Source organism: Eutrigla gurnardus (assembly GCF_963514095.1).
Source record: "Eutrigla gurnardus genome assembly, chromosome: 19".
Lineage (NCBI taxonomy): Eukaryota > Metazoa > Chordata > Actinopteri > Perciformes > Triglidae > Eutrigla > Eutrigla gurnardus.
The window spans coordinates 7,740,599-7,754,700 of record NC_139930.1 but is presented as its reverse complement, the minus strand read 5'-3'; the positions used below and the strand labels follow the sequence as shown (position 1 = coordinate 7,754,700).

At 43.0% G+C, this 14,102-nt stretch overlaps 1 protein-coding gene across 4 annotated transcripts in view; it reads right to left on the bottom strand.

Moving 5' to 3' along the window:
* rxraa (retinoid X receptor, alpha a) overlaps positions 1-14,102 on the bottom strand; it is a 99,183-nt gene that overhangs the window by 8,556 nt on the left and 76,525 nt on the right. For 2 of the 4 annotated variants that reach the window (XM_084035079.1, XM_084035078.1), the window contains exons 6-8: positions 10,078-10,262; positions 3,855-3,984; positions 2,194-2,326 (exon numbers count right to left, since the gene is read on the bottom strand). In XM_084035079.1, the coding sequence (XP_083891205.1) occupies positions 2,194-2,326; positions 3,855-3,984; positions 10,078-10,262 (448 nt within the window). The remainder of the gene's footprint in view (positions 1-2,193; positions 2,327-3,854; positions 3,985-10,077; positions 10,263-14,102) is intronic. The other 2 variants (XM_084035081.1, XM_084035080.1) reach the window with 1 other exon arrangement.

Here is a 14,102-nt window from a genome sequence, read left to right as displayed (position 1 = left end):
TCCGTTACTCTCCCTCCGATAGTAAAGTCTATCGTGGCTCTTAGCTCCTTCTAATTCAATTTGCTCCAAGGAGGAACAACAGGGCTGGAAAAAAAAGAAAGGGAAAAGAAAAGTGTTTGAGTTAATTAGAGTGTTCATTTGTAGGGGGAGGGAGAGCGAGAGAGGACTAGATAGAGAAACATTATCAGTCCTCTGCATCTTAATGCTCGCCACAGTTAATGCCAGAGATGGAATATGTCCTGTGGCTGTGGAGGCAGACGATTGGACACGGACGCTTGGTAATCAGATGGGCAGAGACACAAGAGAGGAGACGACAGGCGGCCGTTAATGTGGGTCTGATGACAGCCGGGGCTGGGCAGCGTTTGAAACATTTCGATACGGATTTAGATCTCGTGACGAGATTTTTTTCGACACTTTGTGTGAATGAAAACTTCATAGTCTAATTGGTAGACCAACTGTGCTTCCAGAAATGACTACAGCTCACTACGCTATGAAATGCTTTATCATATCAACATTCTGGTTTCTTGAAATGGAGGTATTAGTTTGATGCAGAACCGCTACCACCAGGGGCGTGTCTAGAATGTTTTATTGGGGGGGCCAGGTAGGGGCACAGACTGTAGAAGGGTGGCACATTGAAATTGCAATTAAAAAAAAAAAAATGCCCTACAGTCTTGTATAGTAAATGTATGAATAACAGAACAATTTATTTACCCAAATAATACACATTGAACAGAGTAGCATGTCAGAACTATGTACTGGACACAAAATCTGAGGCCCCTTGAACACAGATCTTTTGTGGAGTAGTCCAAGAGTGTTCAAGTTTTGAAACAATAATTGAACAAACTGATTGACAGCTCTTGTGGGGGTGGCCAGGGAGGGTGGCCAATCAGATTCCAGGGGTAGCCGGTGCCACCCCCAGCCTAGCCCCTGGCTACCACACGTCAATGCAGTGCTACCACGCTACCAATGCAATTAGCTGCTAAGATGACTTCAACACTTAGTTGTTAAGTTCACTTTGAATTACGGAAGATTATTTTTTACCCTCAATATTTATATATAGTTGAAAGATGGTAATTGCAAAATAATTTTAAAAGTTGTTTCACTGTTCACATATTATCTGTTTAAGAAGTCTTGCATCACGTGGAAATGTTTAACATGAGTTTAGTTGTTTAAACAAGTTGATAAAAATATGTTTTAGAATCGATTTTTTTAGCAGCCACTCTGCTGCTTGTTTTGGTTTACTGGTTGTTAATGCCAAACTCCAGGCTTCAAAACTGTAGTCCACAAACAAACTGGTGATGTCACGGGGACTACATCCACTTCTTATATACAGTCTACGATCCAGCTCAGCTGAAAACACTGAACCTGTCAAACTTCCACAATAATCGCTGATGAACAATATTAACAGAATACTTGACTTGTGTCTTTTCTAACTTTCCAAATTCTCTCCGTTTGTTCAGCTGAAGGTGTGATGCTGCTGAACCGACGCTGCAGACTCCTGTGAGAGTTCAGCCTGTCAGACAGCTGGAATGTCAATAACAGTCACCCGGGCGGTTGGTGTGCACGCCCGACTTCACTGAGTGACTTGTGCATGGATTTTTGGGATTCAGCATTTTCTGAGCAGTTCGGTGTTTGAGAGATCCCTGATGCGTACATGTGTTTAATATACCTGAGTCCATCAATAGTTCTTGTGCTGATTCGCCATTCAGTTCGAGTTTAATATTTCCGTGGAAGAAACCAAAACGTCACATGCCGTAAACTACTTTCCAATAATTTTTTATTTTTATTTAAGTATGTATGATTTATTAACAAATCATTGGTTAAGATATATTAAATATTTACATGTACATTACCTTTAATTGCCTTTTATTTTATCAAGTAGATAGCTAAGTATTATCATGTATCAATGCTTAACAGATTAGTAATAAGCCATTAATAAACCATTTATAACCCAAAGTAATTAGTATTATATTTCCCCCAATCTGGTAACATATTGTCCTTATTAGTGGCTTATTACTGACCTGTAAAACATTTATAGATTATTTCTAAGCCACTAATAAATCCATTTGTTACAATTTATAAGGCACTTGTCAAAACATGTTATGATATTATTAAAGGTGGTAGCTGTAGGTTGCACTTAAATATTAGTTTAACTATGATTAAACACAAGTTCAGTAATGTGATAATAGCTACCTGTCAAAGATGGCTCCCACTCCGGCACTATGGGCGCTGTTGCGGTGGACGTGCAGCCCGGTCGCCAACAGGATCCCGTCTTTAATCGTTATCGAGCGGTGCGAAAATGACGCAATGAGGAGTTCATTCCAACCTGCAAAGATGGAGAGAAGGATCGAGGGAAAGTATGAGGACAAAAAAAAACAAACAGGCAAATCCCGGTACAAAAGTTCACGCAGCATTCAGGCAAAATGAAAGTGACAACAAAGAGGGGGAATTCCAATGAATCAATTAAGCTGCGCGGTAAAAGCGTGCAGCTTTCTCAAGCACAGGCATCAGGTTATCACGAAGACATTTGAATCATGCTTTCTGAGGAGACAAGCGTGTAAAAAGGGATGAACTGCGCCTGCCATCACAATGAAGACAACGGGCTTGATGTGCCAAAGCGGGGGCTCGACACAGAGAGCACCAAAGACACAAGACGCTGCCTTCTGAGTGACAGGGCTCCTTTAACTGTTCTGCCTGGCAACACTCGCCTCTTCTCCCCAGAGTTGAGTTGGGTATGAGAGGAGCCGGGATGCTTTTATCTGTGATACAGCAGAACTAAAGCGGTTATTTATAGAAAACCTGAGAGCCGAGCTCTCCGGAATAATGTCTCTCTCTGCTTTGCTGAAGCTTCTCCATCATTGGATGTGCAGAGGATAGGGAACGATGGGAGGGTTTATATTTTCCGGGGTATGATGGGTGTGTAATAGCATTCCCCCCCCCCCCCTCTAGGTGGATTTAGAATATAATGGTGTAATTTGGAGCGACAAGCAGGCAACAAGGGCAATGTGTTGAAAGAACCCAAAAGACCTCCGTGCATGTGATGTGGGTGAGTGGAAAAGAAGTGACGGATGATTCACTCCGTTTTACGTGGCTGCTTCTGTGATCCTGAGTGGTTGGCTTGCTTTTCTGCATACAGCAGATACAACAATGAGCTGCTGTGACCTTGGTGGGTCTGACTCCCGTCTCAGTCACATGACCAAGACAGCCTTTCACGGCTATGGAATGGTCACGGTTACGGCTATATATATATATAAAAAAAAAATATATATATATATATATAGTACTAGGGTGCCAGTTCACACGGCACAAGAGCTAGCTTTGTTCTCACAGATAATAATGGATTACTTCAGTTTTTGTCTTTCAGGCTTATATCAGAATTGTATTTATGTTTATATTTTATTGCTTTATTTTAACTTGCTCTATATTATGTCTTGATTAAGCTTTTACGATTTACCATCTCAGGGAAGCTGTTTAAATGTTGGGGTGTAAGAAAAAATCGCAATATTCACTTCACAAAAACAATATATCGATTCTCAATTTATTTGTGGCCGAAAGTGGCTCAGATTGCACAAAAATTAGCGCTACAATGTTGAATATTACAATTATTAATGCAAATCGCACAGGTTTGATTGCATAAAAAAATGTTTGTGAGATTTTTTGTGACTCAGATTTTCTGCATATAGTGTGTTCTTTATATACGACAGATTTCCTAAAATAGATTTGCCCCTTTCATTATGGCAATTTATCGAACCAAACCTCCGTATCTGACATGTATCATACCGCCATGCTCTTGCCGACACACAGCCCTCGATCAATACTAACAAAATAACTGTTGTGTTATCTTTCTGACAGACCTGCTCGTAGGAGGATGACCTGGTCGTCCAGTGGCAGCTCAGAGAAGTGCGGGATCCTCTTGGCCCACTCCACCAGGGTAAAGAGCTGCTTGTCAGCCGCCTGACAGATATTTGTCACCGGGTCGTTGGGCTGCAGGGAAACAGACAAATCTGGAAGTTAGACATTTACGTGAAATCAAACCGTTAAAAACGTCTCATTTAGTGCACTAGGGTCTTTCTGGCTGAGAGCCTGGTGTCGGGTTGAGCCACATCAACACACAGACATCACACTTACACGAGTACTATGAATAATATCCTCTAAACGGGAGCCAGTGCGTAGACAAAACAAACAGCGGTTCTGTTCCAGCTCGCGGAGGAAATACCTGCAGAGAGCCGCCGGTGAGGAAAACGGCTTTTCACCAAGCGGGCTCTTTCTTTAGGGACCTTTTAGCCGACACACAAATCAGCCTTTCAAGCAGCAAGTGGAGCTCAAGAGGCCCCTCCTGACACTCCACTGACACTTCACAACATAACAAGCACTAAGGAGCTCCAGTGGGACTTTATTATCAGGCTGGGCAGGCCTTTAGCAAACCCATATAATTGTGTATACTGATTATTCATATTTACTAGACTGCGACTGTTCTCCAGGTCACACAAATCCCCACAGTGATTGTTCATCAGAAGCTAATAGGAGTTCATGAACGGGAAGCTATTTTTATGTATCCAAGTTTTTTTATGCGTTTTCAAAAGATTCATTGTTGTTGATTCGAGAGGGGGAAAGAAATCATGTGATTTTCAATGAATGATGAAAACAAGCAGTTCTTGGTAGTGGACTAGGCCGGCTAATGGACTCAATGTACATTGTCCATTTAGGGCCCTAAAGAGGAACAGTGGCCAGTTCCTCTGAGAAATAAAGTGAACCAAGGAGAAAGCTTCAATCCCTCATTGATTTCTCCACATCAGATCTATTAGGTCTCGATGAGACGAGCGTAAAAGCTGGACGAAAGGCCAAAGAAGGATCCTGCATGGACATCGCTATTATTTTAATGTATGTTATGTTAGGCCGCAGAGCATTTGCTTTTAAAAAGCCCCTCTTGTGAACAGTGAATCTATATCTGTACTGTTTCTCTTCAATTACAGAACAATCTACCTCCTTACACAAAACAGTTCCATTTCATTAAAATGAATCCAGCTCCCCTTGAATCAAGAGAATGCACATTTACCATCCATGAAAGGCTACAGGATGTTAGAACACTTACAGTCTAAAAAAGTTAGCTTGTGTTTATTTGAGCTTTTTTGTCGCAAAATTTTAAAGAAAGTCTCCAAAATGCTGGCGTCATTCAGAAGAATCATGTAAATTGCAAGATATAAACTGCACTTCAGGTGTCCACAATCTCCACATCCCCAGCCATAAATAACAAGAGTGAGATGTCTCGGTCCATAACGTTAGCTTCGCTGCAGAATATGAAGCGTTTTCCTGTTAATATTATAATTTCTGGGTGCAATTTAAGCGCCCAGTCCAGAGACAAGGACTACGTGTCCTCAGCCGTCACAATACATCAGATTGGGAGACATTATTCTTTGACCACGAGGGAGTTTATGAGCTGCGGTGGAATACTAATGCAACACACATACAGTACGACTAACTCACTGGAATCCATCTGGGTAGGTGAAAAAAAGAAAATACAGAACAATACTGTCAATCTCAGACGGGAAATGTCCCATCATCCCCGGAGCACAAACCCTTGATATGCATGTGTGTAAACAAAGGCTTTGTGCACATGCTTTTGTGCATAATTTCAAATCGAGTAAACATCCTTAAATTCAGAGTCTCCCTCAGTGAACTCGCACTCTGACAAAAACTGTCGGCAACTTCTCCCCAACTTCCCCTCCGCCAAATCCCACCGATCGATGCTAAAAGCTCGGAGGATCCCCACATCAACTGCGGCTCTCGGGAGAAGATTAGTTCAAGATGAAGGAGGAAAGATCCCTCCGCTCAGACTCTCCTTTTAAAACAGGCAGGCCAAAGAGCATCCCTTCCTTCCCTCCCTACGGTGTGAAACCCACACTGACTGCAGAGTATCACACATGTGAAAAACTTCAACCAGACACAGAGCTTACACTGTTTTTGGAAAACTATAAAAGTCCTCTTTTCTTTCCTTCAGGGGGGTGGAGAAAGAAAACAGGCAACTTATGAATATTTCAGCATCTGATCTCCGTGGGAGACGTGGACGCCGCAGCTCACCGCGACAGTTTTCGTGAGCCGCACTTCCCCTCTGAAAAAAAAAAAAAAACTCTGAACAGATTCAGCTAAATCATTCCGAAGAGCAACGGCAGCCAAAACAAAGAAAAACAAACGAAAAAGGGGGCGAGGGGGCTTCAGTGCACGCCACGGTCCAGCCACCCCTCCACATAAGAATACAAGTCCCAGGGTTCTCGTTAAACATGGCAAGCCTCATGAATGTTGTATGGCTATCTTAGCCGTGTTTACACTGACCTGGTTTCTTTGCTCCTGTCTGCCGAGATGACAGGGGAGAGGAGCTTACACTTTCCCGCAACAATCCTCCGGCATCACATTACTGTACTTACTGTTGGAGTCACAGAACAGCATTTAGGATGTTATCGGGCCACAATGGAGGAGTCCGCTGTGACCTGCGAGGGAACAACATTAACCTCCGTGTAGAAGTACAAGAGTCCACCTGGGAATACCTCACAGCTCAGCCTCCTCCTCTACTGTCAACATCACAGCTGGGAAACAGGAAGTAAATAAGACATTTTAAGGCGCTGGATTTAAAAAATAAAAAAATAAAAAAAATACAAACACTGTCTTCCCAGCAAGTCAAAGGGATTTCTGGCCACACATGCTTCCCCGCCACGGTCGATCATCTCGGCAACTTAGAGAAACGCCAGGCTTGCATACTGTCCTATGAAATTTTCATCACTCGCGGAGGGGAGACGAAAGATTCTCCTTTCAATTTTTCATTATTCAGCTTGAACCAGACGATACTGGCGTGACAACAGAGCCAACCTTGGGTACTCAGATGGATCACTATGGAAATGTAGTTTTCAAGTGCCCCACATTTTTCAATTGGGGGAGGACAAAAGAAGCCGTGCTCAGATGCGGAAGCGGGGATGAATCATCAGCTAATTATCATCCAAAGAACAGCAACGCTCCCTGCCTTAAACTCAGGAAAGGATAAGAAATTCAACCTTCCTATAAAGTAATGCATCTACGGTAGGACAGCCATCAGGAAACAATGAGAGGAAGATAGGGGAGAGAAATACATAGAGTAGAGGTAAAGAAACGCCCCCTCCTCCTTATGAGAAGGCCTCTCCCTGTCTAACTGAAGGCATATTACTAACGCCTGTTTAACTCCTGTTCTAGGTCACCATGAGATAAACACACTTTATTCAGGTTGGCCAGACCCCGGCCATTAGACGGTGGCGGTGGCCTATTCATGGTGTACACTCATGGCCTGGGCCCTGTGATTAATTACAGCACGGGGCAGTGCTTCTCAATGGAGGCCTTCCAGGGGGGGAGGCAGGGGGCCGGGGAACGGGAGAGAAGGGGGAGTCCTTGTGGTCAGGGCAGCCTAATGCTGATAGTCGGCCAACCTCCCGGGCTCCACTTTGGGTGAGTTAAAAGTGATGTTTTCTCGCATGCTCCTAGCGGTATGTAGGAATGTTTTAATTGCCCGGGTTTTAGATACAGGAAGTCTCCTCCTTGTTTCGCCTGTTCATTGCCGTCCCTGTCACTGAGGGCTGCAGACAGACACATGCTCCATGACTAGGCATGGGATATGAAAATGTAATCACGATGATCCAGCTAAAATAAATGTGATTCGCAATGTCATCCTAAAAAATGACACTTAAGCATCCTGTATATGTTAAATCAGGCTCTATTTATTCACTTCTCGACCATCTTCAAATCATTTGTGATGATATTTATGATTATTCCGATAATAATGGATATTCCAGCAACCAAGGGTTGCTCCTGCAGCAACAACAAGGTGAACAGAGGTTTGTTTGTGATGCTCAAAGCACTCAACAATACCTTCATTCCTTTTCAGCTCTGGGGTATTTTAGAGGTGAACATCTCAACACCTCTGCACACAAAAGCCAAACCATCTGCACTGTTAAGTAAGAAAACACATAACTTAAACAAGATTCAAATATATTTATTATCTACTGATAAATATGTTCACAATGCCTTTAAAACTGCATAATGAAACTTGTCCAATCCAAACTGTGCTCTACTGTTAAACACAATACACCAATTGTTTCAAAATGAACATGAAGCTACGTTTCTACTGTAATTACAACTTCATGGGTTGACAACTTGATATAATTCCACTAATCAACATAAAATTCCAGCCCTGCACATCCATATATGAGTGCTGTTTTCATCTCTTATGTAGCCCTTCAGAAAAACTGCTCTCCTTGGTGTCGGGCAGGCAGCCGGCATCCAGGGACCCACCGTGGCTGAGTCCAAAACACACTCAGTGCATTAGTGTGTCTGAGCTGCCAGCCGCTCCCCCGCGACTCCCCGCTCCTTCTCCCGCTCCCTAATGTCAAGGCTCATCTCCTACATTTCCATCTGGGCCCCCAAAATAGCTCCCCATTTACTCACATAACAGCCCTCACATTTCTACCTTCACTTCATAGGACATTTCCCTCCCCTGAAGCAGATGAATCCCAGAAGAAGCCCTCCCTCCCTCTGCCTCTCCCTTCCCCGCTGCCTCCTCTGCTAAGCTGCTGCTGCAGCTCCTCTGTTTCTCATGTTCCAGCAGAATTCCTGAGGAAGCTGAAGCTTTGTGGGACGCTTTCAGGAACAGTCTGCCTGTTGCATAATTCATCACTCTCCGTCTCCTCTGTGTCAAAGACGGCCCACAGTGCCCAGCTGATACTGAGGGGGGAGACGGGGGAAGCTCACAGCTGAGCGAGGGAGATAATGCAAGGTGAACAGGTAAACCAGCGGCCCGGACTCCAAAGGGACTAAAAGAGGGAGGACAAACAGCAATCACACCCATCTTCACCAGCAGGCCACTTCCCCGGCTGCCAACACAAACAACCCAAAGTTTTATCCCAGAGAAAATACTCTGAACACATCCTGATTCCAATCTGTACAACAATCACGTGATGAGTACTACGTTGAAACTGCAAAGGACAAAAGTACATATGCTAAGCTGTTAGTATGCAGACCAGGCAGCAACGTCTGGGTCGGAAAAGTGAAGCCATTTTGATTCAAGTCTTGCATCGTTACGTATCACTGCTAAATAATGCATTAAGTTCTTCCTTACCGACTGCAAAAACACAACTCTGCAGATTAGGCTATAGGATACTGTGTATGGACACATTTTAACATCAGTGATAATTATCACACACATCAGAAGATTTACAACTTTCTCACATCTATAAGAAAACGGCAAAAGAGAGTAAAAGTAGGGTGATGAAGGATTTCACTTCATGCTCGTTGTTTTAGCTTCTGACACCCCATTCAAAATATTCTCTCCCGTGTCAACAAAAGTAACACGATCAGCTGTTCTGATATTTATCTCAGAGTAGTTTATTGTGCCAATACAACGGCCATTAATTATTGTCATCCACGTTACAGTTTATTTATAGTCAAGTTAAGGTTACATTGGCAGCCGATGGTGACAAGTATAACCTAAGACAGAGATCTTCAACAGGGAGTCCGTGACCCCTAGGGAGTCCGTGACCCCTAGGGGGTCCGCAGAGTTACTGCAGGGGTCCCCGAAATGATTAGATATAACTTTTTTCTTCCAAAAATGTAAATAAGTCCCAAAATACACCCAAATTAACATGAATAGAACCTATAATAATCAAATATGAATCTTCCTATTTGTTAAATGTTATGTTGTGAAACTGTGATGTAGAAATGCCGATATAGAATTAAAATATGTTCTATAAATGTATAAACCTGTCAATAATTACTATTTTAATGGCTCAGCATTGGAAACATACATCATTACAAAAGTACTTTTATTCATGGCACTTTAGGCAAATTATTATTGTCACGGTTTAATCAGCAACACATTTTAATAGGATTTTAATAGTGGGTCCCTCCACAAGACATCTGCCCTAAGAGATGTAGGAGTAAACATGCTCCCCGGGTTAAATATAAACACATCACCCTTTGTGTGTGTGTGTGTCCATACACAAAGTGGTGATTTGTCACCGAATGACGAGTACGTGTGTGTTTGTGTAAAAAATAGCGACTCACCGAATTGGATGGCGCGCCGAGGTTGGTCTCGATGTAGGTCTCGGTCTTGGGCTCCACCGCCTGCTCCGCCTCCAGGATCTTCTCCACGGGCATGTCCTCGTTGGCGCAGCAGGTGGACTCCACCTCGCTCTCGTTCCTCTCCTTGGCTCGCTGGCGCTCCTCCTGAACGGCTGCATGTAACAAAACTGGTTCCGGTCACTACTGCTGTTTTTTGTTTGGTGCTTTAACAATGTTTCTAGTCACTAATCAACCAACGGGAGTTTTCAATGCCAGGTATTAAATAGTCATATGTGCATTTAACGACAGGATTAATCAGCAGATTCTTGTTTCTGAGAGAGCACGAAAAATGATGTAAATATGAACAAACAATGTTAGAGGGCTCAGTGAAATACTATATTCAATACATAAATAACCTGCATCCTAAGTAGAGACATCAGCTGGTCTAGTACTAATGTGTTGACATGTATGTTAAAAGACAGATTTACTAGATTTAAATTGAGGGGTTTCTATGAAAATGTCTGCATTCTGGTCAAGCTGTAATTATAGAATATTAAAACTGCATCATTCAATGATTTTTGTGTTGACCATGAATCACATGACTAATGGTAATGTGAAAGTGGTCTCTCCTAATGACTCACAGAGAATTATGAGGCGACTCCACGCTTCGTTTAGCTTCTTTTAGCTTTTGTTTTGCTGCAGCACATTTACCACTTGGACTCCCCGCTGTCATCATCAGCCCTGTTTGCTTCCAACAGCAGGCAGCGGTTGGAAGCAAACAAGCTCTGATGGACCGACTGTGCATTAACGGTTGAACACCAAATGGGAAACAAAGTAAGCAACAGGTATTTTCCACAAGAGTTGGTGGAGACCAAATAAGAGCTAAAAGAAGGACTTCCGTTCATCAGGATTGTTTGTTTTTCAAGGACCAACCACTTGTTGATGCAGCTTTAATTCTTCAACTTTTAATGCAAGTTCATTTCAACACACTGAGGATGCAATGTGGCGAGGTTATTTCCAAACGCCATTTTCAAAAATGTTTCCACAACACAACATTCTAGATCCAAGTATAACAATACGTTTTGTTTGAGATACTGAACGCGACTCATTTCTGGAGACGCTCATCAAGCGAGGGGAATTACACTGGTAGATTCCTTTTCCACCATTGTATCTGAGATTAATTTTTTTTGTGGTTTGCAATGCATTTGTAGAAGAAGATGGAACAGCTTTCAACACGCAATCTTCCCTAATTAGTAACTTCGCTGGTACATCAGTAAAAAAACAAATACATCTACACGTTTGGACATGTGTGTGTGTTTGTGTGTTCCCTCGCCTGTGTCTGCTACAGTCATTGTGGAAGCCAGTGAATATTACATGACTCAGTGTGTGTTATGCCGGTAAACATATCCAGGAGTGTTCAATCATCAATAATTGCTTCGACAGAATGGATGGAGTATATTTGCGACCTTGGACCTACATTATGCACCATGCGGCGGCGTGGAAATGTTCAAGGACTCACAGCGCCCTTATCAAAGAGATGTGTTTTTATGCAGCGTGCAATGACAAACAGCAAGCTCCTTTTATAAAAGAAATACAAAGAACAAACATTTATAGACACATAAATAATGTATGGTCTGTCACTTCTTCTTTAGGCAATGCGCGGTCGCCAGAACAGTTTAAATTTGAAAAAAAAGAAAAAGCCTGAACACAAAGACTCTGTGTCATTGCTTTTATTTTTTTCCATGTCGTGCGTAAAAACTGGTTGAAGTAAAAAAAAAAAACGTGTTGGCGCCCCCATCTGATTGGCTTGGCGAGGACACACAGGAAGTGGTTTGTGTGCTGAGCAGACACCGAGACTCACTGTGGCCCAGGCAAGAGAAACCGCACCTCTGCCCCTCCAGTGAGGACGGAAAAGATCTGTGTGTGTGTGTTTAGTCTTTTCAAAGGACTATAATTCAAGACACCGCAGAAAAAAAGTGCTGCGGCTTTTTATACCTTTATCCTCCGAACACGGATTAATAACAACGCTTTGGACATTATGCGTTGAACGATAAAGGGCTTTTGGAAATTCAATGTCGGCACACAAGCTTACAGACGCACCTGGACGACACACACACACTTTTGCAGGATGGTCTGTCTTCTTACGTTTCCCCTACTCTGGTTTCCATTCCAAGTCCTGAATCAGAGAGGCCGTGGTCTTGTTGGGGGGAGCAGGGGTTGTTAGAGGAGGAGTGGGAAAGGGGCCCCGTTTTAGAGGAACTGCTGTCTGGCGGTGGAGGTCAGCCCAAGGGTAGAATACTTGTGTTGGAGTCAGGGAGAGGTGAGGAGGGCTGAAATCATGTTAGCTTTATTCCCCTCCTCCTCCTCCTCTCTTCTCCTGACTGGGAGAGCATAAATTCATTTAATCCTGTTTTTCTGTGGATTCGCTTAGCCTGTTGGGCTACTGCTGCCTTGTTCCCTAACCACAGCCCTCGGGGTGCAGGGGGAGGCTTAGGCAGCACTGAGGGTGAGGCGAAAGGCAGTAAATGATAATATCCTTGAAAGGAATAAAGAGCCTAACAATGATATAAATAAAAGCAAGAAGGAGGGGAGTGCAGGCCAAGTAAAGGTCAAGACAAATTGGCCTTGGATAGAATCGCCTCGGAAAATCATTTATCAAAAAAAAAGAAAGAAAGAAAAAAACAACAACATGAATTCTTCTTGTTCACTCGTGTTGTTCACTTATGCACCTGCACGTACACACCTGGTTAACACCTGCTACGCTCCCCGGGCTCCTTCGCTATAATCTATACACTACTAGATTTGAATTCTGTAACCGTGGTGACCAGAATTGTGAGAGGCGGTGATTGATTTGTTCAATGTGTGAAAGTGTGCTTAACAGCACTGCTGAGAGCAGGAATATTTTTAACACCCTCGTGGAGTGTTAAAATTCACACCTGACCTCCAGTGATCACCCCCTCCTCCCCCCCTCCCTCCTCCCCCCCTCCCCCCCCTCCTCCACACAACCCGACTCCTCCTGGTCTTATCGGCTCTGTAATCATTCCTCAGAGATGTTCTTGACAGCCTGATGATCACAGGAGGGATTCAACTCAATTTTTACAAGTCACGGTCGCTTACAGACCGGAGAGCCTTTTTCAACAATGCCGGTACTCAAGAGCCGGTCATTGAGTGGATATGTGGAGTTTCATGGGCAGGTGAAGCAAATGCACTCAGTGATAATCACTGTGGGTTTTGACTTTTATTCATTTTCTGTTGAATGACGTGTGTTTTACGAAGCTTTAAAAATGAAAAGTAAACTTTGAAAATGATCACCTATCCACATTGAAAAGGATTCAGTCTTTTCACAAGAGTGTGTGCTGCTTCCATGACTACTTGACCTTTAGGTTATCTTTTTCTACGCCTCTTTTCATTTTCAGATTCGTGCTTATCCATTACAAATCACATTGCTGATTCTAATAGTTTTGTTCAGTTGAGCAAATTGTAGTCTTAAACTTATTCAGACAATCAATCAGGGAAAATATATGATAACACATTATATCGTAATTCATTCCCACGTATGCTGCTCAGAAAAATCACTCAGTCATCTGTTCTTCTTAGATCTTTCTTCAGCAGCACAGGGTTTCTCCCTTTTCCATTAAAGAAAAGTCATAACAATTCTTGTGATTGCAATTGCATCGACATGCAGTCATCAGCCGTGTTTTCTGACTAACTAATGCAGGACCTTCACATGTAAGAGTCTTTCATAAAGACAGAACCCTACTCTTTGTTAATTTGTCTCAGACCGGATCGCTGTACATGCAGTAATTGCTGTCAGGAAGCTGTCCAAAGCATCATGGGTAAAAAATAACTTGGTTCCTTTTTCATCCACGTCTGCAGGTGCTCTGCTGCACACAGGCCTGTTCTGTTTATGTTAAGCCGGTTTCAGTTTGAATCTCTTTAACCACATTTACATGGATACTAAAGATCTAATTATAATAGAGGGAATGTCTGATGAACCTTCTGCAACAACATGTTCTGTATATGTGGCA